The 27,711-nt window shown below is 44.0% G+C and overlaps 1 protein-coding gene across 1 annotated transcript in view; it reads right to left on the reverse strand.

The window, feature by feature from the left end:
• LOC308293340 (receptor-type tyrosine-protein phosphatase U-like) overlaps nt 1-27,711 on the reverse strand; it is a gene marked incomplete at both ends in the record, with an annotated part of 255,222 nt that overhangs the window by 69,478 nt on the left and 158,033 nt on the right. The window contains 5 exons of the mRNA XM_080735807.1: nt 1,544-1,745; nt 4,974-5,083; nt 9,570-9,890; nt 21,035-21,328; nt 23,818-23,989. Of these exons, the coding sequence (XP_080591933.1) occupies nt 1,544-1,745; nt 4,974-5,083; nt 9,570-9,890; nt 21,035-21,328; nt 23,818-23,989 (1,099 nt within the window). The remainder of the gene's footprint in view (nt 1-1,543; nt 1,746-4,973; nt 5,084-9,569; nt 9,891-21,034; nt 21,329-23,817; nt 23,990-27,711) is intronic.

The raw sequence follows: 27,711 nt of genomic DNA on the forward strand, positions 1-27,711 counted from the left end.
TTCCCACATCTGTTTTCTATAGGGACAGAATTAACTGCAGTGTTGTACTGTTTTCTATAGGGACAGAGTTAACTGCAGTGTTGTACTGTTTTCTATAGGGACAGAATTAACTGCAATGATGTCATGGCAGGGCGATGACTTAAAATCAATATCAATCACCATTATTTATTTGCATTTATTTGTGAAATAGTCGCATTGCACAATAGCACAAACTTTAGAAGGCAATGGTAGGCAATCAGGAGGGAAATGGGACAGATCCATATTGATGACATGACTTTAGAGATACTGTGTACCGCTTTGTGTGAATTTAGGGCAATATCTGTAGGAGCAGTGTTCCAAAATGTGTTTTTCAAAATCAACCCGATGGTGGTGGCTTAGATGGTACAGATGCATTTTGATGACATGGACTGTAGAGATACTGTGTACCGCTTTGCGTGATTTTAGGGCAAAATCTGTAGGAGCAGTGTCCAAAAATGTGTCTTGCAAGAATCTGCCTCATGGTGGCGCTAGAAGAGGGCCATGTGAGAAATGAGGGGTTGTGGTTTGGCAGCCAAGGTTTGTGTTCAAAGTTTGGCATGGATCGGGGCAAACGGTGGCGGAGATATGAGTAGGGGAAAAGTGTGACGTGACAGACAGACAGACTGACTGACTGACTGACTGACTGACTGACTGACTGACTGACTGACTGACGGACAGACTGACAGACAGACAGTCGGTGGAGGTTTTGATAGTAACTTCGACTACAACAATAAGCAGGTGTGGTTAGATGTCCATGTTATCTCCTTGCTATTCTTTCTACCTACAGTATAGTATTATCCCCCCTTTCCCCCCGTACGAACCCTTGTTTGGCCAAATCTGTGTTTGGCCAAATCCACTACCTTGACAGCCGGGCTGCCATCTAATTTGCTCCATAAAGCAGATGGAACAGAGCAGTTTATGGCGCTGGGTCTCATATTGACGTGACAGCCTCAACTGGTAGATTCAACAAAGCTGTTTTCAACAGAACCGTCCAAGTTAAATATTTACCATTTATTTTGTTGTATGAAGACAGATGTTTGAACTATGGAAAGATGTAAAATACGAAAGTATCCACACACACTGCACGGTAGTCAGAAGCGTTTTTTTGTTCGTTATTGTTTTTGACCCTCATTCTTTGAAACAGTGTAGTCAGATGTAAAACAAATGGAGACCTCAAGGTCAAACCACAAATCACAAACTTTACAGATCCGTAAAGTAGAGTGAACAAATGAATGAATGACCACCCTCCAAGTCCAAAGTCTTCCTTAACTCAGCTGCCTTGAATAACCCCTGTCTGCACTTTAGTCCAAGTGGTTCTATCTATACATTATGCATGTCCTTTCTTGAGAACCGTTCATTCAATCAACTTCACGCATGTTGGATATACTGCTGAGGACCCAAGGAACTGCAAGTAAGACCAGCTCTCTATCTAACATGTCTGCTCCTCAACAGCATGTGTCAGCTCATAGGATATAAAGCCCAGCTCTATGGCCAGCAGGTCCTCCAGTCAAGCACAGCAGCTCACCAGAGATGTTGGTGGTGATCTCGGTGAGGGCCGTCTGGCCGAAGCCCTTGGCGGTGCGGGCGCGGACAGACACCAGGTAGGTGGTTCCTGGGTGCAGGCCTGAGAACATGTGGTAGGTCTCGTTCCTCAGCTTGGAGACGGTGCGTCTGGGCCCCGGCACGTTGATGCTCGGGTCAGACGACTCGATGCTCTGGTAGGAGATCTGACAACAGGAAAACAAAACACACCCGGGGATTAACACAGTTATTGTTTCACTTTGCTGCCGTGGCAGTTTCCCACGGAGCTGAGAAGAACACAACAAGGATTTAATACCTGTTTACTGCTGTTGTATGAGAACAGGCTCTTGCAAATGCATCTTTAGCTTATCCAGTAAATCTTATGCTGAGGTAAGCTAACCAGGGTATAGAGATCCTCACTTTACTGAATATTTGGACACACTTCACACACAGGATTATGGATGTCTTGAGATTTTAGTTTCCCTGGTCTTTGCAGGGAAAACTTTCAGCGGTGAACAGTTTATAAGTCGGCGGATATGAAAACAGCCTAAACACTTATAGCGATGTTGTTGGCATGGAGCAACGCTCCAGCAAACTGCCGTGGGAGAGAACATCTGGCAAATGTGACGATGAGAACAACATGATGATGTTATTGTAACCCCAGAGGATGAGAACAACATGGCATCGCTGTTATTTTGGGCTGAGCCTGCAACAGTGGCGAGGTGTTGGTGGGTTTGCGCTGTTCAGGTGTTAGTGTGCCTACTTTTACGCCCTCGCACCCACAGACCTGATGTCCCGCCCTGCGTGGCACGGTTGCCACGTGACCAACAAACTCTGACTCACCTCTTCACTCCCCTTCAACCAGCGCACGCACACACACACACACACACACACACACACACACACACACACACACACACACACACACACACACACACACACACACACACACACACACACACACACACACACACACACACACACACACACACACACACACACACACACACACACACACACACACACACACACCACGATGGGGCTTGTGTTTTTGGCATTGAACATTTGATTAAAAAATACATTTCTGTTTGCCTTTAAGGCTTCGTAATCAGAAATTGCACAGGTCAGATATCACAAATAAGTGAAATAAACAAGGAAATTACAGACAGTTATTATGAATTTGATCAGTTTATATAACGGTAAAAATAGTGGAAATAGCTGATCTACAAGCTTACAACAAGTTAGCTTGTAGATCAGCAATTTCCTTTCTTTTTACTAGATTTTCAGGATGCTATGCGGCCTTTACGCAGCCTTCAGACCAATCCTATGTTGTGCAAATCACGTTAGGGGCCCTCCCTGGTGTGACTATTATGATGGCAGATGCCTGAACAGTGTTTGTGGCAGGTTCGGTGCAGACCGGAGCGACAGTGCACTTGATTTGATTGATTGATTTAAGATTCTATTAGAGATTGTGCATAAGAAAAAGTACAGGACAGGGTCAACAATCAGACAGACAGACTGTCTGTCTGTCTGTTTTGTACAAGACACGAGACAACTGTCCACCTTCCCTCTCTGTCTGTCTGTCCGCCAGTGTCTCCATAAGTTTTCATTCCAACTCCCATCATTCACTATTTTCCCTGTGTTTGTCACAGCCTGATTGTTCCACCTCCTAATCCAGTCTCCTTCTCTCTAGCTTGGCTGGCATCTTTAAATGCGTGCGTGTGTGTGCGTGCGTGCGTGTCCTTCATAGCCACACACCAGACAGTATCCCCTCACACCACATCCATACGCTGACTACAAACAATACTTAATTTGAGAACTTTAAACTCCAAAGTGTTCTAATATACAGACTCTAATGCAGCCCACGCTGTGCCTGATATGAGGCCATCAATAATTAATTCGAAACATTTTAAGTTGCCCCCTTGTGGAGGCATCTCTTAGGCAAATAAGTAATTATAATGCTTGTCCGCCGTTGTAATTACAGCCTGGAGTCTGGGGTTATAGCTCATTACCATAAGAATGTATAAATCTTATGAACTGTGAGGAAGGATCCTTCCTTATCTATTGGTCGGGGACTCCTGTGTGTATCGCTGGCTGCTACCATCTGTTGGAAATGGTAAATGGTGCATTTATATAGCGCTTTATTCCAAAGTGCATTACATAGATTGTGCATTACATTACACCCATTCACACACACACATTCATACACAGATGCGGAGGAAACCATACATGGCACCAACATGCACATCGGGAGCAATTAGGGGTTCAGCATCTTGCTCAAGGACACTTCGACACTAACTCTGGGATCGAACTGTGAACCTTGCGGTTCTCCAAACGGCCACTCTACCCCTGAGGACAAAATAACTAACAAAAACAAGACACAGAGTCTAATAATGGTGTCACTTCTCTGTGTTAACTGTGTCTTTCAGACAGTTAACTAGGGGAATTTGCAGTTGTGGCTATCTGGCTTGAATACTCCTACATGTAACAGCTGTATATCTTAGATTTGTGAATTGAAAACATGTCTTCAGTCTTACTGTAGTGGGAGAATCACTTGCATGCATTCTTTTACATTGGGCCACAGTCTTGAACAATGTGCTAACGTGCTATATGAGCCTTGATATTGTTGCCTACTATGGAGCATGGTTTTGTGCTTTGCTGTATCACTTAAAGGAGTAGTTCACCCCCAAAATGACTTTTTTCTATTGATCACTCATGCCATGGAGAGTAGAGTTCAATAATATGTTTTGGTTTTTGTCACATTCCTAAGACAAAGATTTGATTCGAGTAAATTTACCCCCATTGATTCCGGATGGGGACCCGTTTCGAAACGGGTCCCCATCCGGAACGAATGGGGGTAAATTTATTGTTATCACAATTTTGTCTTAGGAATGCGACAAAAAACAAAAAAATATTATTGAACTCTAGTCTCCATGGCGTGACTAATCAATAGAAAAAAAGTCATTTTGGGGGTGAACTACTCCTTTAAGAGTGTTTTGAGCTGTGACTGGATAGCAGCATAAGCTGAGCTGTGATTGCACTACAGTATGTTTGTGGGGAAACATACAGTGTTATTTACAGACAGACATACATTTCTAGTTGTAGACTAGGGTATGCCTCTACACTACAGCAACAAGTCAAGCTGCTATATCGTCACTGTTGGGCAGAAACCTTGCGATGCGAGGCGTTGTGTGCTTGTAGATCTGCTATTTTCACTATTTTAGATCATTTTTAAAATACAAAACGAACGGTTTTGAACATACAAGGTTTCCACCCAACATCAACGATATGTTTAATCAAAGGGAGAACCATGATTAAAAGCACAGCGACAGAGAGAGAGAGAACTATCTTTGAAAGTGAAGACATATGTCTTCATTTAGTCATCACACTGACTATGAACACGTTTTTATCCTGACTAAGATCTGTTGAGATACCTCATATTGTGAGATGAGACCATTGGGCTCTATAGGCTCCTCCCACTTGAGGAAGATCATATCGTCCAATGGGGTGAAGGTCAGCGATTCTGGAGCGATGCCACCAGGAACTGCAGAGAGATCGAGACAAAACAGCGTTCACAGTAACACGCGTTAATGAACTATACCGAAAGAAACAAAACAGCGTTCTCACTAACAAAGCAGCACTGTGTGTGGACTCAACGTTAATGGACTCTTGTGCCTGTAGGCCAGACGATAAAAAAAACACATTGGACAGAGAGTATAGGCAGTGAACCAAGAGAGGAATGGGGGGAAAAATGAAAGGGGAAACAGCAAGATGTTTTAGGAAGGAAAGTGATGAAGGGGCGTGCAGACAGGTCCCGCTGCATGAGTTGGGATTGTGCGTGTCGGCGCTGCAGGCTTCCCTCCACTGCCTGATAACAGAGCACCAAGTCTTAGAGGATGACACACCATTTCTCTTCTTTAGCGCCATGCTGACTGAAGAAAAAAACAAGGAAACCGAGCCAGGAAACCGAGCCAAACAGCCACAAACAGGACTTCTGTCTTACAGTATGTCCTGAGAAAAAATAAGCGTGTATGTCTGCCTCCATGAAGTGCATGTTCCAAACAGCATGGAAGGAAATTCCCATCAAAAAGAGTAATGTTCTTAAAAGACAGAAAGGAAAATTCTTATCATTCACAATGAATTGTATTTCTCTATCCATCTGTATTGCTTTCTCCCTCTGTGCGCCCATCTGTGTCCATGTGTGTAATTGCATGCCAGTTCCTAGCAAAAAATAAATAAAACAACACCACCAGAAAAAAAATATTTGTATCGTGTCTCTATGAGTCAGGCAGAGGACACTTGAGACAAATCCCCGTTGCCTCCGTGGATCATTGGCAGTCAAATCTGCTCCCTGTGCAGCAACAAATCACTGCAGCCATGTTTGACTCAAATAGACACAGGGGAAACTTTCACCAGCTGGGTTTCAATTACTGTTATCTCCAAGTCCTGACAGTGGTTCCTGTACCGACAGAGAGACTGGAGAACTGTCAGATAGATGTTCAAAGGAAAACTATTCACCGTAAAAATCAAGAAAAGGTGTAGGGAGGGTCAGGGTGAATTATGGCTCGACGCATTTCATGTGTGAGTTAAACCCATTTAGACCGGATACGCATTATTGCGTATTATTATTTTATGCTTTAACTATTACAAAATAGCAGATCTACAAGCTCACAGCGTGTTGTAGATCTGCTATTTTTTGGAAAATCTAAATTTTTGAACATTTGAATTTTGACCTGATTTTGACCCAATTCTATAAGTGTGTCTATAAGTGTCTTCTAAAACCATCTACATAAAAAAAAAAACACACTTCTACGTCAGTGGTTCTCAAACTCTTTCATGTCAAGGACCCCTAGAATTATGTGTATTTGGCCGCCGACCCCCGTCTCAAAATATTGTGTCAGGGACCCCCCAGAAGCAAATATTTGAGTTTTCAAAGATTTGCACAAATTGTCATGATTTTTCAAAAATAGCAGATCTACAAGCTTGCAGCGCGGCACTCGGTGCCGCACTGTGAGTTTGTATATCTGCTATTTTTCAATAGTTAAAGCATTAAATAATTCTAGGCCTAAACTGATTAACTGAACCAGTCAGAGCAAATAAAACTAACGTGATAACCTGTTGCATTTATCCCTGCAGGTGTTGGGAGTAAAGCCCTTCAGTGGTTTGCGCATAACAGTTTCCTCCCACCTGAAAGATAGCAATGTGCAGCAGGTGCAGATAATTAAGAGCGCTCTGGCTTTTTCCCCCCGTATTTCTTCCCGCGGTTCGGCGGTTTCAGCAGTGTTTTGTGCTGTTCAGCCGAGTATGAAAGTACATTACGTTCTCGGCAGGAACTGAAAACGTACGGGAGAGCGGTGCGTTATGAGCATGGCCCGCTGTCCAATGTCGCCAAATTAATCACAAATCAAATCATCATGGTGTTCCACTATGTCCACTATCCATCAGTGAGCAACGTGTTGTTTATTCTACAAAGAATACACACTGGACCATCTGTGCTTCCAGTGAATTTGCATAGGAATGTGTGCAATCTGCTGATGCTGGTGCACAGGAACATATTATTAATACAAAGATAAGCAAAATCATTTTATCATTTTGCTGGTGGCCACGGCTTTCCCGATTCATTTTTCACTTGACTCCGTTCCGTTTAAACGGCTGATCTTCTATTTAGTTATGCTATGCTGATACAGCTTATTTTATGAGTCAATATTTGTGTGTGTGTGTGTGTGTGTGTGTGTGTGTGTGTGTGTGTGTGTGTGTGTGTGTGTGTGTGTGTGTGCGTGCGTGCGTGCGTGCGTGTGTGTGTGTGCGTGCGGTAAAATACCACAAAGTGAGAATGTATGTGTATGTGCGTGCGTGTGTGGGGTAAAAGACCATAATGTGAGAATGCACTGCAAACTAACAGCATCCCTAAGCGGCGGCTGTAAAGCAGTTTCCTAAAACCGATATCATCTGTACAACAAACACATAAATAATGCAGAACCCCTCAACGGTGAACAGGGGCTTCAGTGAACAACATATGAATAAAATGACTAAATTGGGGAGATAAAGAAATGTGAAAATAAATAAATGCATTCCGACTTCTCCTCAATAGGTTAAATTAAGGGATAGCTTTTCACCCCCAAAAATACTTATTTCCTATCAATTACACGGTCACCCCATGTAGACTTGAACCCATGGATATGTTTTAGTTTTTGTCGCATTCCTAAGCCAATAATTTGATGACCAGTGGTGAGTTCCCTATAGTCGGGGGCATTAGGGATATTTCGCGCTAATCAGTCTAAAAGTCTAAAAGGGTTTGTCATGATGCTGAATCCATTGCAAGCATTTGTTTTGCACAAAAAACATTCCTTGGGCTATAAATGGCCTCAGAAAACGATGCATGTATGGGTGAGCATTCATGTTAGTCGGAGGCCTTAGGGTTTTTTTTTCTCGTGCTAATCAGTCTAAAAGCGCCACATTTTGCACAGATGTAGCCCAGGGCTGGCTCTAATGATTTAGCTAGGCGCCCGAGTCGGCGACCTTCGGGGTCGCCACAGCTCCAGAAAACACCCACAAAACTCTGAAAAGTGATGACTCATCACTTTTCATCACTTAAACCATCGTTTTCTGGGGCCATTTATAGCCCAAGGAATGTGTTTTGTGCAAAACAAATGCTTGCAATGGATTCAGCATCATGACAAACCCCTAGTTAGATCCCTCACATCCTACTTAAATACCCAGAAAAAAAGTGTTTTTCTGTGTATTTTCCTCCTGTATTGAAAGTCGATGGGAGCCCAACTTGATTTGGCCGCTGTGGCGACCCAGAATGTCGCAGACTCGGGCGCCCTAGCTAAATCATTAGAGTATGTCCTGGGCTACATCTGTGCAGAATTTGGCGCTTTTAGACTAATTAGCACGAAATTACCATGTCATCTCCCTAACGCCCCCGACTACTATGGAGACACAAAGGAGACTGTGTCCGGATACATGAGGGTCTTTATTATTCTCCTCAAATGATTGGCTCAGTAATGCTACAAAAAACAAAAACAAAAATCTCCATTAATTCAAATCTCCATTTGGTGTGTAATTGAGAGGAAATAAGTCATGTTTTGGGTGACCTCCTTTAACCCATGATTCTTTAGCTATTTTTGAAAAGTTGTGACAATTTGTGCAAATCTTTGAATACAATGTATTTTAATGTATGTACTTTGTGTATTTTCTTTTTACAATGTAACATTTGTGACTCAATTTCTGCTTCTGGGGGGTCCCTGGAACTAAATATTTTGAGATGGGATTCCGTGGCCAAATACATATCATTTTGGGGGTGCTTGACATGAAAAAGTTTGAGCACCACTGACATAAAAACAGGTTTTTCAGAAACCTGTTTTAGGAGACATTTATAGAATCGGGTCAATATATTCAAAGACTTGCTCAAATTGTCATGATCTTTCGAATACAAAATAGCAGATATACAAGCTCGCAGCGCGTCACTCGGTGCCGGGCTGTGAGCTTGTTTATCTGCTATGTTTCAATAGCTAAAGTAATAATGCGTAATAATGCGTTCCCGGTCTAAATAGGTTAAAGGAGTAGTTCACCCCACAAAATGACTTTTTTTCTATTGATTACTCATGCCATGGAGAGTAGAGTTCAATAATATTTTTTGGTTTTTGTCACATTCCTAAGACAACATTTTTATTTTGAGTAAATTTACCCCCATTGATTCCGGATGGGGACCCGTTTCGAAACGGATCCCCATCCGGAACGAATGGGGGTAAATTTATTGTTATCACATTTTTGTCTTAGGAATGCGACAAAAAACTAAAAATATTATTGAACTCTAGTCTCCATGGCGTGACTAATCAATAGAAAAAAAGTCATTTTGGGGGTGAACTACTCCTTTAAAGGATGTACAAAACGAAGCAACCAAGTGGACACATTTCATTCAGCCACCCGTGTGCTCTTGCTGCAGGCTGAACACTCACTGTCCTCCTCCGTCAGGAAGGTGACCTCTATAAATAATAATAAATAAATAGTGCAGGCTGAACACTCACTGTCTTCCTCCGTCTGGAAGGTGACCTCTCGGCTCTCCTTCTTGCCCTCGGGGTTGGCCAGCGCCAGGCGGACGTGGACGGAGCGGAAGGGCGGCAGGTCTCTCAGCGTGAAGCGAGACGTGTTGCCCTCCACCGACAGGCACTCTCTGACCGTGGCGTTGTTCGCCCCGCCGCCCCCTGTTGGCGTGGAGTAGCGGTAGCACAGGGACAGCGAGTAGGTGTGGCAGCGGGTCAGGTTGTAGCCCAGGGGCTCCCACTGCAAGGCCAGCTGCCGGGGCTCGATCTCTGTGGCTGTGAGGCCGCGCAACGCCCGCATGGGCTCTGGTGGAGACACAGAGACACAGGGTTGAACGAGAATGCATGGACTCTGGTGGAGACACAGGATCCGGCCCGGCTATGGACCTTTTGCTGAGCACTCGGCCATATCAACCTAAAGGACTGTGTTCCCACAAAGAACAGCACAGTAGGTTTTGGAAACTTTTAGTTAGCTACTTACTCACTCCTAATGTTAGCATGCAGCCATGCATGTTTTGTATTGGTTTCCCTGGTTGTACATAGGGCTGAAACCGCAGTAATGGCGGCGCCCTCCACAGAGCGAAGCTCAGCAAAACAGTCTATAACAGGCATCTTCAACGTTTTCAGGCCAAGGACCCCTTAGTTGAGAGAGAGATGAAGCAGGGACCCCCAGATTCCATATAGTTTCATAGTTTGACAGCACAATCATCAGTGTATTTTGGATTCATGTCAATTTGTGTTTTCAGATATTTAACCACTTGAACCGTCAATACCGTCAATAAACTTGACCTTTCACTCTGTACTTAGTCTGCTCTTTTTCTCCTCAACACCAAACCTCTTTGCCGAAAATAGCCAATCTACAAGCTCACAACGCCTCGCGCTTTGTAGATCTGCTATTTTTGGCTAAAGTTCTCAGAGAGTGGTTAATATAAAAAGGAGAAAAAAAGATTCTATCACACAAAGATTTGGAGAACCCCCGGTAGTAACTCTGAGGACCCCCTAGGGGTTCCGGACCCCCTGTTGTAGACCCCTAGTCTATACAAACACAACTGGCTCGTGTTCTGGGGAGGGTAGCCAGGAGTGCAGGGTGATATTTGCCACTGCACGTAGGCCTACTCCTATGGCGCCACCTATCAGCATGGAGCGTTGGGCGGGAGGAGTACGACGGAGTCGGAGGCTCCACGTCCTCCCGGTGGGGGCTCCTTACTGGCAGGTGAGCCAGTAGGATACAACAGCAGGGAAAACACACATGTGTGTGTGGCTCAAATCAACTCGCCTTTTCTTGTTTTCAATTGGGCAAAAGGACCTGGTAAGATTTTTGGTATCACCTCTGTTGAGGTTCCAAACTAGCTGAGGTGATATCAAAAGGTGACATGAAAACTGATTGGTCAGAGGGAATTAATCGCTATTGAATCACTCCAGAGTCCCCTGCATGGAAGCTCCTGATTACTGTAAATGAATCAATAATGAGCAACTGCATGGCCTATTTGTCACCTAAAATATATATTTATTCTTTTTACTGTGCAGGTTAAATTCCAGACAGCAGAGAGACATGCCGAGAAACTAAGCATTGCATTTAGATTCTGATATTTCTGTCGCAGAGGGACATTTGTTTTCTCAGCCAGTTCAATACAGAAACACACAGATACAAACACAGCAGCATGCAGATAAATAGAGTCTCCATGAATATATTCATACATCCCAGCACACACCATTGTCAGCTAGGCAGTTTGTTCAACGCTACGACGGCAGACGGGACAAATCTGCAGAAGTGAACTCTCCACCATTTTAAACAACCCAATATAATACAGTGTACGGCAATTGCGAAAATAGCCCATGACAAGATCTGCTATTCTCTCATTATGTTGTCAGTGTTCACCAACCATGACAAGCCCAAAATCAGGACGGTAGGGTTTATGTGGTTAAGGTCTTGCAATTCCGTCCAGATCGCATACAATGTAAAGTGATGATCAGTGTACTTTGTCAGTGCGAGTGCTAGTTGTGTGACTGACGGTTGTGTGTTGTGTGAAACATGCATACAATTTTACAATTTATGCATTTAGCAGAGTTACAGAGTGACTTACAATAAGCAAGTTAATAGATCAACATCAATACATCGAATGCATAGAAATAGTAATCTAAGAAGAAACCTAGGTAGACCAATCACTTATTCAGTAAAACGTTATACTTTATAAAACTTTATAAAATCCAAAAACATGCGTGATGTGTGATGCTGCAGTTATTGGCATAATGCTTGCGAGACTTCAAATGTGATCAACTCGGATAGGGATGAAAAGTGTATAACTCTTTGGTCCCAGGAGACCATGGTAAATGCATTGAACAAATCAATGATTGGATTAGATTAAATAAAGCTGATGTAAGGAAGTATGATCAATTAAAAGTTTGCCTTCAGCTTCAATCACTAATGTTAAAAAACTACAACCCAAGCCAGAAACCATGAACCAGACCTGAATTTTAACAGCTGCATTAAGGAAATAGCCTACTATTACCGTAAGAATATATCAAAGGATGGAAGGTTGAATTTTATTATTATTAGATTAGTTGTGCCTTATGTCCCAGGGGGATTTCCCGGCATCTTGTGCAGAATGGACTACTGTAACAGTGTCATTACAAGTCCCCCTAAAATATTCATCAGATGACTGCAGTTGGTTCATAACGCTGCTGCTCGAGTCCTTACTAATAACAAGAACATGGACCATATCATTCAAGTTTTATTTCTGTACACTGGCTCCCTGTCTGCTAAAGAATTGATTTCAGAATAATATGGTATAGGTTTATAAAGCATTTAATGGTTTAGGGCAGGGGTCTTCAATGTTTTCAGGCCAAGGACCCCTTAGTTGAGAGAGAGATTCCATATAGTTTAATAATTTGACAGCACAATCATCAGTGTATTTTGGATTCATGTCAATTTGTGTTTTCAGATATTTAACCACTTGAAGCATCAATACATAATAAACTTGACCTTTCATTCTGTACTTTCTGCTCTTTATCCCATCTACACCAAACCTAAGATAGCCGAACTCAGAACGCCTCGCAGCGTGAGGCGTTGTGAGCTTGTAGATCTGCTATTTTTGGCTAAAGTTCTAAGAATATGGACACTTGGGTTCAAGTGGTTAATATATTTTAAAAAAAGTTTCTATTCCACAAAGATTTGGAGGCCCCCCTGTAGTAACTCTGGGGACCCCCTAGGCCTAGGGGTCCCGGACCCCCTGTTGAAGAACCCTGGTTTACCGCCAAAACACCTGATCCTGATCTACAAGGTTATGAACCATCCAGACCTCGCATGTAATCCGGGACAGGACTGCGTTCTGAACCCAGAGTCCAAACTAAACACGTACAGTATCTTGTGGTGCATAAAACACTAGGGATGTCTGATATTATTGGCCTCCAGACATTATCAGTGTGTGATATGACATGTGAGTTTACCTTAATCACAATAATCCTTAATCATATTGCATCATATGCAAGGGCTTTTGGAGAAATAAATACAAAACAGTCACTTTCAGTTTTGAGCACTGCAGAGGGCGGGTGCTCTGTGTCCAGCTGACACTCGTTTGTGCTAGTTAACGTTGTATGCATCAAGGCAATAGGCTCTATGCATATATGCCATTTTGTTCTACTTCCGGGTGTCTTTCGACTTCCTTCACAGGTGTTACTGATGATACTAATTAAGGCTCTGTTTGATTTATTGTACAGTGGTTCTTTAATTTTAAGGACCTCCATAAACTCTGTACAAATGGAATCAACAAATGGATTCAAATGGACCCTTGCGGGTCCATTTGCTTCCATTTGTACACTCTCAGAGTTACACACCTGTATGGGGACATTTGGAACCCACTCAAGGACACTTGAGTGTCCTTGAGTGGGTTCTGTTTGACCAGAATGGAACAGACCCTTGATTAGTATCATCGGTAATACCTGTGAAGGAAGTCGAAAGACACCCGGAAGTAGAACAAAATGGTGTATATGCATATAGCCTATTATGCTTCTTCAATGTCAAGTAGGCCACAAAAACCATGGATATTTGGGATAGCAGTTAGCAGTGAGTGACATAAGGTTCTTATTTTGACACACTGTTGTCCCCGCTTTATATTTGTGGGCTCGCTACAGCAAGAACACCCCACTATATTTGTTCTTCTTCTTTATTTATTCAACTACTTTTTATTTATTTATTATAATCCTATTAGTTATTATTGCTTGTATTTTTTACACTTTTTGAAATGTTCAACTTCCAAGTATTCGGCCATTCGGCCTGGCAGAGACAATCCCCAAAAAATCATACCCAGTCTGAAGTGAGAATTGCTTTTCTAGTTTCATTAAGCGTCTCTCAAAGCTTGGCCAATGTGACCCTGGGGTGTACAACTTTGAGTGCTTCGTGCCAAGATGTATGCCAGATTTAAGCCACGTTTCAGAGCCAAGAAGTGTGGGCGCACAACAAACCTTGAGTGCTTTGTGCCAATAATAGTAGCACAACATCTGACAAAGCCAGAACTTGGAGCTTAGCCCCTTCCAGGAGCACCGCTCAATAATTGAATATTGTGGGGAAAGAGATCATATATGTACTGTCCTCAAAACAGCTTCAGGTGGAGCCGCGTGGCCTCGGCGTCCTCCGCCTCCATCTGCGCGATGGCCGAAACATATCGCCACAGCGACGTGCTGGTGACGTCACTCTAAGACCTCAATTACACTTAAATATAAAAACATAAAATATTTATTCACTGAAGATCTATGAGACCATGCTCACCGACAGCCCAGCTGAGCGCTCTCACAGCGGCGACAGAGAGGACAGAGATGGAGAGGACAGTGACGGAGAGGACAGCTCTTCCCTACGCTCCCACAGCAGCGACAGTGAGGACGGCTCAGCTGTACGCTCCCGCAGCCGCCGCAACAACAGCAGCAGCGGCAGCAGAAGCAGAGACTACGTCACCCTGGACAAGCTGTACAGGGACTTCAGGCTCCTGAAGAGGGAGCGGCGTAAGCGGGAGCTCCTCACCCACCACCGCCAAGACGTGATCCGCAAGCAGCAGCAGGAGATGGCCAAGCTGCAGCAGCGCCAGCGGGACCTCCAGACTAGCCTGTCGCTGGCCGAGGGTGTCCTAGGCGACGACCACACAGAGCGCCTGGGCATCCTGATGGAGATGGACGACATCGACGAGGCCGTGGGGCGGGAGCTGCGGTGCCAGGCCGAGCTGGAAAAGGAGATCTCGGGCCTCCTGAAGACGCTGAAGAAGAAGGAGACCCTCATGGAGCAGCAGAAGGTCCGCACCGGCCTCAACCGCAAGGTGATCCTCCACCTGGACGAGCAGCTGGACGGAGCCAAGACCTGCCTGGACGAGCAGCTGATCCGCAACCTGCGCCTCCGCGACGAGCTTGAAGTCCTGCGCAAGGTGCGCCTCCACTTCCAGGCGCTCCGCGACCGGCTGGAAAAGGACCTGCTGGAGGTGCGCCGGGAGGTGATGGAGATGACGAAGTGTACCAACGACGCGTTTGACGCCTGCGAGCAGGCACAGCTGAAGGCCAAGGCCGTGGGGAGGAAGGAGGGGCAGGATCTGGCACGCTACCGCGCCGACCAGAGAGAGGCGAAGAAGGCCTTGGGGAACGGGCGCACCCTCGCCGCCTTCTTGAAGACCAAGAACCACCAGAAGATGGCCCCGGAGGAGGAGGAGCGCCGCTGGGTGGCAGCCGGGGGAGACTCGGAGGACAAGCTGGAGCAGATATTCTTGAGGGTCCAGGCGGTGGTGGACGAGTACGACCTGAAGCCCGACCGCCTGGTCTGGCGGTACGTCCGCGGCGAGGAGATCAACGTCGAGCTCACCGTGTTCATCGGCGACCAGACGGACGAGGCTGAGGAGCTGAAGACGCACACGGGCCAGGTGAAGGCGGCCATCGCGCAGATGGAGGCGGAGGACGCCGAGGCCACGCGGCTCCACCTGAAGCTGATGGCGGAGACGCTGGCCAAGCAGAAGGTCCTGGACGAGAAGCTGAAGAACGTAGAGTTCATGCTGCGGGCCACAGCGCCCGTCATGCTGCAGTTCCAGAACCTCAACGACAGCATCCTGAGCACGGTGGCAAGGAACCAGAAGAAGAAGCTGGCCCAGCAGCTGGGCGAGGAGATGGTGACGGAGAAGAACCTCATGACCTACATGAACATGGTGGAGAAGAAGACCGGCGACCTGCTCACCTGGCAGAACTCCTTTGCGCACAACCCTGCTCTCTATGGCAGGCTTCCTTACGCGCAGGCCGCCTTATTGCATACCCCTCCTCCTCTCTTCTAACATGGCAGGCCTCCTCACCCGCAGTCTAGATAGGGAAATGGTTCTCAAACCTTAACTCTTGACAGCGTACAAATGTAACCAACTGGACCCGATCCATTTGGTTTCATTTGTATGCTGACAGCGTTACAGACCTTGTAAGGGTCCATTTAGAACCCCTTCAAGGAACCCTGAGGGTCCCTAGAGTCCACTTTTTAAAACCTCTGGACTGGTGGTGCAACACCACATCAATCTAATACATTTAACAATCCATAATCAATCATTTAAATAATACTAATACTAATACTAATACAAATACAAATACTAATAATACTAATACTAATACTAATATTACTACTACTACTACTAATAATAATAATAATAATCTTTTCCTATTTTGGGCATGTCATTATAGGGGAAATATACATTATCTAAACTCAAAATCATTCAAAACAATATTGGAAATAGCATCAAATCTGCAAGCTCACGTGAGCTTGTTGAACTGCCATTTTCCTAACCCCTAACCCTTTTAATACATTAGTTGACTAGATATAAATATTGCGTTTAGATGATTTGATTAATAATCAGAATAATTACTAAGTAATAATCAATAGATGGGTGCAGCCTCATCTGCAGCCCCCAAGTTGGTGATATATGTTTATTGTCAATAGCAGCTGTAGTCAGGTGCAATGTGTTCACTGAAACGATGTTGGAATGGAAATAATAATCTATAATCCATTTCTTTCATTTAATTTTCTTCTAATTCTTCTTTTTTTGAGCGGTGGTAAACCGCTCCATAGAGTGGCTGTGTGTGTGTCTGTAGCCATTTTGGCAGCTATTTTTGCCATAGCAATGTGTGTGTGTGTGTGTCTGTAGCCTGTACATCCTAGACCTAAATCATAGTCTGAAGACGTTATGCAAGCACGACCACCGCTCACTTCACATTGGGTGTGATTTTTTTTGTGTGCATATATATATTTATATTTAACATGTTCGCATATGGCGGGTTTTCCTCATGCAGCCCTTCTATCTGCTGTCATGAAGTTGTCTTTTTTTTTTATTATTATTATTATTTCAAAGGATTTAAAAAAAAGTACACAGGAAAGTAAAAACAAATATATTTAATAAATAAATACATATTTTAAAATTAAAGTAGTGAAAATATGTTCACTAGTTTGGTCCCAGGCAGAGGCAAGATCCCCTTGTGTGAAGAGTTCCAATCTTAACCTTCCAATTTGAAAATAAAATATAATAATAATAATAATAATATTGGACTTCAGCCTTATCCCCCGTGTAGAGAAAAAAGCAGTTTCAGTTGCCCCACCAAAAACTGTTGGGTGACAGGTTTTCCTCCAATCAGGATAGAGTGGGGCCTTCCTCCAATCATGGTCGAGTGGGGGCAGGCCTTAAGTGCACCATATTAGTTGTATTTAATTTAGTCCAACATTACACTGGTGTCACTGTCAGCTCAAACAATAGCACATCTTGTTTTAACCCAGAAACAGTTCAAAACGGATCTGCATAACTGCCTCCCTGTCCCATGTTAAATTTAGCAGGAAAACACCCATGTCTCTGATTCCTGATCCTGCCTGCCATCTCAACTGTAAACAATGCTAACTAGTTGGCTTGTATCTCAGTAACGGGTGCATCCCCCCATTCCGACACTAACACTATACCTAACCCTAACCTCAATGGAAGAAGTGCCGCCACTCAGACAATTAGAAGTCAATGTCGGAATGGCAGCATGTCGGGAGAGCGGTAACGCTGCAACCACTTTAAAAGGTAAGGAAAACACAAAAGAGCCTGGCAGGGAACTACCAAAGTCGAAGTTTAATGGTGGCATTAAATGAGTTAATGAAATCACAAGTACAGCACGTAAGCTTCTGGAGCTGCACGGATACGGGAGGAGCATGTGTTTGCTGTGTTACTGTATGTCATAGATCAAGGGTCTTCAACAGGTGGTCCGGGGGGTCCTCAGAGTCACTACAGGGGGTCCTCCAAATCTTTGTGTGATAGAAACTTTTTTTTCCCTTTTTTATATTAACCACGTCACTTGAACCCTATAGGGTCCATATTCTGAAAACTTTAGCCAAAAATAGGGTAACATGTCCTTGGTTTTGAACTCCCTTTGGTTCGACCACCTAAACCTAACCTTAACCCTAACCTCAGTAAAACTATGCCTAAACCTAACCTGCCGACGGTGTTCGGACCAACGGGAGTTCGAACCATGGGGCAGTCCCCAAATATAGCAGATCTACAAGCTCACAACGCAAGCTTGTAGATCGGCTATTCTTGGCAAAGAGCTTTGGTGTAGAGGGGGAAAAGAACAGACTAAGACTACAGACTACAGAGCGAAAGGTCAAGTTTATTAAGTATTGAGAGTTCAAGAATCCAAAATACATTGATGATTGACTGTTATTGTGCTGTCAAAAGATGAAACTACAGTATATGGAATCTATTAACAGGTTGTGGGGGTCCTTCATCTCTCTCTCAACTAAGGGGTCCTTGGACTGAAAACGTTGAAGAACCCTGTCATAGATCAATCACATCATAAAGCCAGACCTTTTTCATTTCAATGACCGGCTCAGAGGTTAGAGCGCCCATCGTGTCAAAGTATCCTTGAGCAAAGATTAAAAGAGGAGTTCACCCCCAAAATGACTTTTTTTTCGATTGATTACTCACGCCATAGAGACTTGAGTTCAATAATATTTGTTTGTATTTGTCGCATTCCTAAGACAAAAATTTGGTTATAGTACTTTTAGCCCCATTGATTCCGGATGGGGACCCAAATGCATTCGGGTCCCCATCCGGAATCAATGTTGGTACATTTATTGTAATGACATTTTTGTCTTTGGAATGCGTCAAAAACTAAAAATATTATTGAACTCAAGTCTCCGTGGCGTGAGTAATCAATAGAGGAAAAAGTCATTTTGGGGGTGAACGACTCCTTTAAGGTGCTTATAAATGCACCATTTACCTAACATTTTGTACCCTTGAAATATGATTACAAAGACTGACACAAATGGAATGGAGTTATCCGTAAGTAAAGAAAAGACATTACCTTGTTGCATAATGTCCATAGTTGCGAAGGTAAAACACGGAAAGTGTTTCTTGGCAAAGTCGGGAGTCGGTAAATATACCATCCACTTTAAAATGTATGAATTCCAGCCCCTTGGAACTTAACCAAAGATTTCTTGGGCAGGAAAATACATTGTGACAGGCTGAGCCACCAGACACCCCAAAATGCTTTATATTTGAGCTGTTCTTTTTTTGTTGGTTCGCCTCCAAGTTTAGAATAAGGTCATCACACTGTATTTCTGTTTTCAAGGAAATAACAAACTCCATTGAAAATATCAACAAAAACAATATTTCGTAATACTTTTTTCTTTTGCCCATCAACACGCTAAAAAAGCACTGCAACATCGATTTTTTGATTTCAGGAGGACATTAACACGTTGCAAGCCGCGGCAGAACCCTCTGAACAGAGGTAGCGCCGAAGAAATAAGCCATTTATTTACAAACATGTTTTAAAAAAACAAAGCCCACATGATAACAACACGTACTGGAGTGCTCGACACAGCGTACATATTCATCCTGCAGAGGTCGGCGATCTTACTTTGGCGAGGCGGAGGGGAGATCAATTCCATTCGTTTACGTGCGGCGAAGCAGGGAAAGGAGCGATAGAGAAGCGGCGCCCGAACGTGATTGAAACCGCGATCCACGAACAGAGACAAAGACCAGCCATCTTGTTTGAGCTTCTTGCTGAGTTTCAACACTGGGGAGAGGATGAGGCTCCTCCTGGCCAGCCATCCATCCAGAATGTGAGTCAACGGCGTGGCCTGCTGGATATTAGGAGTATCACACCCAGCACCAGAAAATGACTGTCAGAGCATATTAACCCTTTCAGATCGCTCCAAAAAGACACAGAGAAGAATTTCCGATGTTTTTTTTTTTTTTATTATAATTTATATCAAAAGTCCGGGAATAGACGGCGTGGCTGATGGGACCCAGTAGGAAGTCCGAGGGAGTACGGCCAGGCTTAGAAGGTGTTAAGAATGCCAAGAAATCCACTAGTTGTGGTATTCTGTTTTACGACTCCTGCTATATCTATGATTAAAATCAGGAGCAGCCATTTAGATTAACAATGAACCGAACAGCACCGAAAAAGGAACTAAAAAGTGATTAAAATGGTGCAGTATCTTATCAGATAAACCAGCTCAGACAACACCTTTTCATACAAAGAGAGGCTTTCTATAGAGAAAAGTTTTCCTTTGCAAACACATCAGCAGTGCCAGACAAGGCAGACATTTTGCGTCACAGTCCCTCTTGTCTTGTGCCGTCACACCAGGGGGACAGAGTGTCACGTCCAGGTGTTATTTTCAGAAAAACGTATTTAGGATTTGGAAGGCGTTCTTAGAATCAACCTCAGTCCTAAATGGGTTCAATTTATTGCGACCGCATGCGGAAGAAGTTACTGTGAAAACCTACAGCAGTTGTGTCACACTGTAACTCTGGCCCGTTACTCTTGCATGCAACTCTTACCTGTAACGGCACACACACACACACACTCTCTTGTTTGCCCTGCTCCACACTAATTGCACTCAGCTGTGACCCCTACACACAAGCGCGCCGCACGCGCCACACACACACACACACACACACACACACACACACACACACACACACACACACACACACACACACACACACACACACACACACACACACACACACACAATCTGTCTCGTTTGTGCTGCTCCACACTGATTTCACACAGCTGCGACCCCTGCCTGGGTGCATAATCCTGAGTCAAAGACCTGTCATGTCATCAACATGGATCTGTCCCATTTCCCATATCCCCTCCTGATTGGCTACGGTTGCCTTCTAAAGTTTGTGTATGCGACCTGATGCTTGCTTATCTCCCGATTAGGGAGTCTTACTGGTATATGTGTATGTGTGTGTGTGTGTACATTGCCAGATTTACACTTTTTTTTAAGTCTGTTGTTTCCCCGCGCCCTGTGGTCGCTTCTCCCTTTAAGGCGTCTTGTGTATATATAACTCTAATTGTTTGAACCCAGTTTTTATAATGAAAGCTGGAATATCGTCCACAGTGGGTAATTGATCAAAGCATTTAGAGACTATCATTGTGAGTCTACAGACTCTGGTTGAGCCACTCACCTGCACACTTGGTCCTGCTGATGAGGGGGGGTCCGGGTGCCCCTGTGCCTCCCTCTCCGGGCCGGGTCAGCAGAACACTGATACGGTACTCTGTGTCCGGCTCCAGGTGCCACACCTTGTAGGTGAGTGAACCCACTCCGTGGGTCTCTGTCCAAGGTGACTGGCTGGCTCTGTACTGGATCTCCCGTCGAATGACAGGACCGTCCCCCACTATAGAGTTGGTGTTGAGCTGGATGATCAGGTAGGTGGGCCCCGCACGCAGGAGCTGAGGGGGAGCGATGGGTGTGGGGGGCACTGCAAATGAGGAGACGGGAAAGGGTAAAATACAACTGGAGAACGTTTTGTATTCAAGTGCACTGTTGAATCGATACTGCACCCTCAGTAATGGAATTATGGTTCAAATGAAAAGACCATATTGGACCAATTTATGTATAACAATATAACATTACTTAGACTGGGGTTCCATAGATAGATCTTATCAGATGGCCTTGTGCATATCAAATTGCAGTTCATTTAAATTAAAAGAAAGGTTGGGAATCACTCGTTTAATGAGACCAGAACCACCGTGTCGCCACCAGAACTACTGTGTTCAGTGTGTTGCCCCCCAACACTGACTACATTATAGGCTTTGGCTTCTGTCTGATAAAAGAGAACTTTGAATTGGAAACCAAAGCATAAAGTGCAGTAGATAAACAGATATGAAAATGTGAGAAGAAAGGAAAAGAGTTAAGTGAACAAAAGAAACCTCAAGGATTTTTTTCTTCTTTCTTTTTTCTTATTTAATTATTTCTGCTCTGCTAGAGCATAGAATCATACAAAATATTTTAATCACCAGGACCATGAGAGGCCATTGAACGGAGCAAATCTTAATTCTCATCATAATGAAGCTGAATAACTGATTTCTTTTCATGAACAATTGCATGGCTAATTCTGTCCTTTCCCCATAAAAGAACCCTGATGGATACTATGGCTCTCTCTCCGACGAGGGGAAATCTAATTAATGAAACGCGTAATGTGCAATTCTGCACGTACGGGAGCAGGCGTGTTGCCTGAACCAACCCATGTAAACAAACTGCTGCCTACACACACATAGCTGGAGAACAACAGTAGCTAATGTAATGACTATAGGACACGCTAGCTAATGTATCGACAAAGGGAGACAGTGAGAGACAGAGAGAGTTCCAAGGACACAGATGAAAGCAAAGTGTGTGTGGGTGGATGATGGAACAGGCTTAAGGGTCAGTTAACAGAGAATGCATGTGGCATGCAATCATAATGTCTTTTATTTACTCTATATGGGGGTGCGTTGAGACAGATTGTAGAGAGAGAGAGAGAGAGAGAGAGAGAGAGAGAGAGAGAGAGAGAGAGATTATCCATCATATTTGTTGAGTGAGAACATGTGAATGCATGTGAAATGTTGGAGGCGGAGCATCCTGGGGCCATTTGATGAGACAAGTTGGCAGGTGCCGCCTGCAAGTTCATTTGCATAGTTGCTGTACATGACGTTCCTATATGGGTACCCGCCAGGCAGTGGTGTAGGCGGGCGAGTGTACTGTACTCTTATCTATCACAGCGCTGCGTGCACACGCCAGCGTGCTCACTTGTGCCTGTGTAGCTCTAGTGAAAAGGGCACTCGTCACCAGTGGTGGATGGCGACATGTACATTTACTTGAGTACTGCACATACATATATTTTCCGGACAATAAGGCGCACTTAAAAGCCTTTAATTTTCTCAAAAAACTACAGTGCGCCTTATAGTCCAGTGCGCCTTATATATGGATCATTCATTGACATTGACATTCCCTTTAGCACAGCTCCATCTGTTGGATGCATAACGCAACGGTAGCGTCTATTATGTGCGCCTTATAGTCCGGTGCGCCTTATATATGAAAACAGTTCGAAAATAGACCATTCATTGACAGTGCGCCTTATAGTCCGGTGCGCCTTATAGTCCGGAAAATACGGTATCTTTACTTTACTTTAGTATTTGTATTTTCAACACTGGTACTTATTACTTTCACTACACTACAGTCCAACAAAGATTTTGTACTTTTGACATAATTTGATCATTTAGTCCCCACTCCTTGGGGTGTTTTTGTCACTGTATATACAGTAGGTATACTGTATAGAGCATAGCAGGGTGCGTGGTTTACTGGTTCCACTGAAACAACGCCCATTCATTCTTCCCATAGAGATCAATTATTTTAAGCCTAAAATCAAGCCATCCAGGATCCTGGTGAATCATGACCATGTATGTATGTATGTATGTATGTATGTATGTATGACTTGTATGTATGTATGTATGTATGTATGTATATAATTATGATATACTAAATTTAATAAATACCCTTTGTTTTAGCGGTTTGAATTTTGATTTCACAGAATCAAAGGCTTTATGGTCATGATTCACCAGGATCCTGGATGGATTGATTCTAGGCTTAAAATAATTTATATAAATATTTATATGGGGGAAAATGAATGGCAGATTTCTTTCTAGTGGCACCAGTAAAGCACCCCCACTGCTATGCCTTATAACCACCAGGAGCAGTGAGCAGCCATTCTACGGTGCGCAGGGACACACAGCGACACATCGCTGGCCTGGAATCGAACCTGCCGCAACCACCAGGGCCTCTGGCTGCCTCTGGCTTCAAGCTCACTCACCACTCAGCTATGGCCGCCCCTAGTAGTTGAGTGATATTTCATCCGGAGGTACCTATACTATGACTCAAGTACTGGGGTTGAGCACTTTGTCCGCCTCACAGTAACGTGTCCCGCAGCCGTACCTCTGACCATGAGCTCTCCGAAGTTGGAGACGGCGGCTCCGCGGGAGGACAGAGTGACGCAGCGGTACAGGTCCTGCTCACCGCGCTGCGCTTCCACCTGGAACGTTGCCATCAGCCTCTTGTGGCTCAGCCTGGAGAGAGAGGCCGTGTCCAGCAGCACGCCGTTACGCCTCTGTATGACACACACACATAGACACAACACACACACCGTTACACTCTGTATGACACACACACAAAGACACAACACACACACCGTTACACTCTGTATGACACACACACAAAGACACAACACACACACCGTTACACTCTGTATGACACACACACAAAGACACAACACACACACCGTTACACTCTGTATGACACACACACAAAGACACAACACACACACCGTTACACTCTGTATGTCACACACACAAAGACACAACACACACACCGTTACACTCTGTATGACACACACACAAAGACACAACACACACACCGTTACACTCTGTATGACACACACACAAAGACACAACACACACACCGTTACGCCTCTGTATGTCACACACACAAAGACACAACACACACACCGTTACACCTATGTATGTCACACACACAAAGACACAACACACACACCATTACACCTCTGTATGACACACACACAAAGACACAACACACACACCGTTACGCCTCTGTATGTCACACACACAAAGACACAACACACACACCATTACACCTCTGTATGACACACACACAAAGACACAACACACACACCGTTACGCCTCTGTATGACACACACACAAAGACACAACACACACACCGTTACGCCTCTATATGACACACACACAAAGACACAACACACACACCATTACACCTCTGTATGACACACACACAAAGACACAACACACACGCTGTTACACTCTGTATGTCTCACACACACAAAGACACAACACACACACCGTTACGCCTCTGTATGCCACACACACAAAGACACAACACACACACCGTTACGCCTCTGTATGCCACACACACAAAGACACAACACACACACCGTTACGCCTCTGTATGCCACACACACAAAGACACAACACACACATTGTTTAAACATGACATCATGGGCTGCTTTGCTCGATAAAAAGCTTGATAAGCCCAAAGCTTATTGATACCGGGTACTAAATAAATGTGTTATCGAGTTTGTAGCGGACCCTTGTTTCGAGCTCCATCCCTAACCAAGACAGGTATGCGTTGTAGCCGTAGCTTGGTCAATCACAAGCATCAATTCGAGGCAGAGGGTGGCAGGATACACAAAGACACAACACACATCGTTGCACCGCTGTCACACGCACACAAAGACACATCACACCGAAGGAAGACAGCTGTGAGCAAAAGCCAGATGAGCCGCACATCGGGCAGGCGATTGAGTTCATCCGAGCGGTGTGAAAAGTCCATTCCACTGATTGTACGTGTGTAATGGGCATGCGAGGCAGGAAAAAAAGAGGACAGTGGTTGGAAGGAGGGGTGCTGAAGCTACAGGTGTGGAGGAGGGGTGTTTGGCCACGATGGTGGAAGAGAAGATGTAATAAATGTCTCAGTTGAGGCTGGGCGACAGAGGCGAGCTTGACACGGGCCTCCCAGGTGTTGTGTCTAACAGGAGGTGTGAGCTGACAGCTCCTCATCTCTCCATGCTAATGTGTCGGCGCTCCGGGCGAACCAGCACTCGATTCAACTAGCGGTACAGGAAAATCTGAAGGCCAGCAGCTCTTCACGACGAGCCCGCTGAAGGTATGGGCTCTGCCGCTGCTCGCTCACACACACAAAGCAGCAGCAGGATATTATGTAAGCTCTCGGCCGCTACAGTTCCTCAAACGTAAGTGATTTGACACGCAAACGTTTGATTCGGTTTAGGGAAAGCGCGTGGCACATTTGAGAGAATGTACTGATAAGGCTAAAGGTGGAGATCATTGCATCCCTTTTCTATTTGATCGTGCAACAGCCTTCGCTTTTGTGGGAGCCTCAATACGTTTTTTTCCCCCCCTTTAACTTGATATTTCATATTTTTCCTTTCACCTATAGTTATAGTTCATAGTATTCGGGGCTGCATTGAGCCAGTTCTGCAGGCCATTCATCCATATGTGTATGGATTACACGGCTCAGTGCCAATGCACTGAGCCACATGAATTACATCCAGCATTAACTTATTCAATCCGGGAAAGCATGATTTGTCAGAATAATTTTTACCACTTTAAACATCATTTTATACTTTTCAAAAATAGCAGATATACAAGCTCATATTTAGTCACTTTGTGCTGCGCTATGAATTTGTAGATCTGTCTTTTTATATTTATTTTTCAATCGTGAACATTTGTCCACATCTTTGAATATACAGTATGTATTTTGTAAAGGGAATATTTTTAACTAAAATATTTGCTTCTGTGGGTCCCTGGAAAAAAATAACTTGAAAAGGGGGTCCGCAACCAAATACATATAATTTTGGGGGTCCTTGACATGAAAAAAGTATGAGCACCACTGACATAGCAACAAAGTTTTTTCTTTTTTTTTTTGAAAAATGTTTAGAAGACATTCGTAGAATGGGTCTCAGGTCTTAATGGGTTAAAGGGTAAGGACATTTTAAAGGCTTTATCAGGTGTGTGCTGTTTGGCCCTCATCAGTTTGCAATGGACGTCTGTGCAGAGCAGAACGTCTCAGCTCTATGCTGAAAACAACCTAACAGTATCTTTAACCATGAAACTAAGTCTGCATTCACACGGCAGCTCTCCACAAAATCCACTGTTGTCATGTAAATGGAAATCACGTCTGGTAAAAAGTTTTGGTGTTTTCTGCAGGAACCTAATTATATAGCAGCCTGTCTAAACTAAATAAATACTCTTCTGTTCTCCTGTCTAGCACTAAGCGCAATATCATTCCCTAATTACCCATTTGTGTGTTCATTAATTTAGTATCAGATTGAGAGCAAACATGTTGACGTGGATGATCTTAACGATCAACATAACTAACGCTGCGTTTGGGGACCTAAACTCACTGGAGGAGGAAACGATACTAAGCGAGAAGGAAGCATTATGCAAATACTTTGTTTTAGACTTCCTAAACGGAGACAGGAGTTGAGCAGAACCGATCCAAGGCTGGTCCAGAGAGAACTTCTATAGTGCCAACTGCCAGGTAGATCAAAGAGAGAGAGCGGCAATTAGCTGGCTCACACCACACAGCATCAACGATCAAACAGACCCCAGTACAACACATGGATAAACAGAAGGAAATAATGTGTTGTTTGTGAGAAATATCTATTTTCGATAGTTTTTCCTCCTAATGAGAAAAAGCAGGGAGCTGGAGCAGGTGCTGGGGTGACAAGCATTGAGGCTGTAAGTTGTTAGTGTCTATCAAAGATTAGGTTAAATTAAGTGCATCGTAGCACACCATAGAATTACAAACATTGAGGCATGTTTTCAGGTGCATCTAGAATGAGAACGTTAAATATTTCAACTTTAAGCTTGAGAGAGATGGCTTTAGTTGTACGGTAACCCACGCACGGTTGACACTACAACAAAACACAACAATTTAACCATCTTGTTTATGCGAGCTCAATTTTACTTCATCTTTGAACAATAATTGGATGCAGAATAACAGAATGTGTCATTAGGCCTATCACCATCATGACATTCAAGTTAACAATTAATTGGCAAAAAGCAAATTAGTGAATTAATTGTGTTTTTGACACAGGAACATTGAGGAAAAAAAAGAAAAACAAAAAAAACAACTGATACAATTAATATCAATTTAAAAGTATTGGTTTCAAAATGTACTTAAAGGACAACTCCGCCCTAAATCACTTCTAGGCTCATTTTCTTACTTATATTGATCCAAAAAGACTGTCCATGGGGTCTATTAGGCAGAAATGCC

The sequence above is a fragment of the Nannobrachium achirus genome (assembly GCF_963921795.1).
Source record: "Nannobrachium achirus genome assembly, chromosome: 10".
Classification (NCBI taxonomy): domain Eukaryota; kingdom Metazoa; phylum Chordata; class Actinopteri; order Myctophiformes; family Myctophidae; genus Nannobrachium; species Nannobrachium achirus.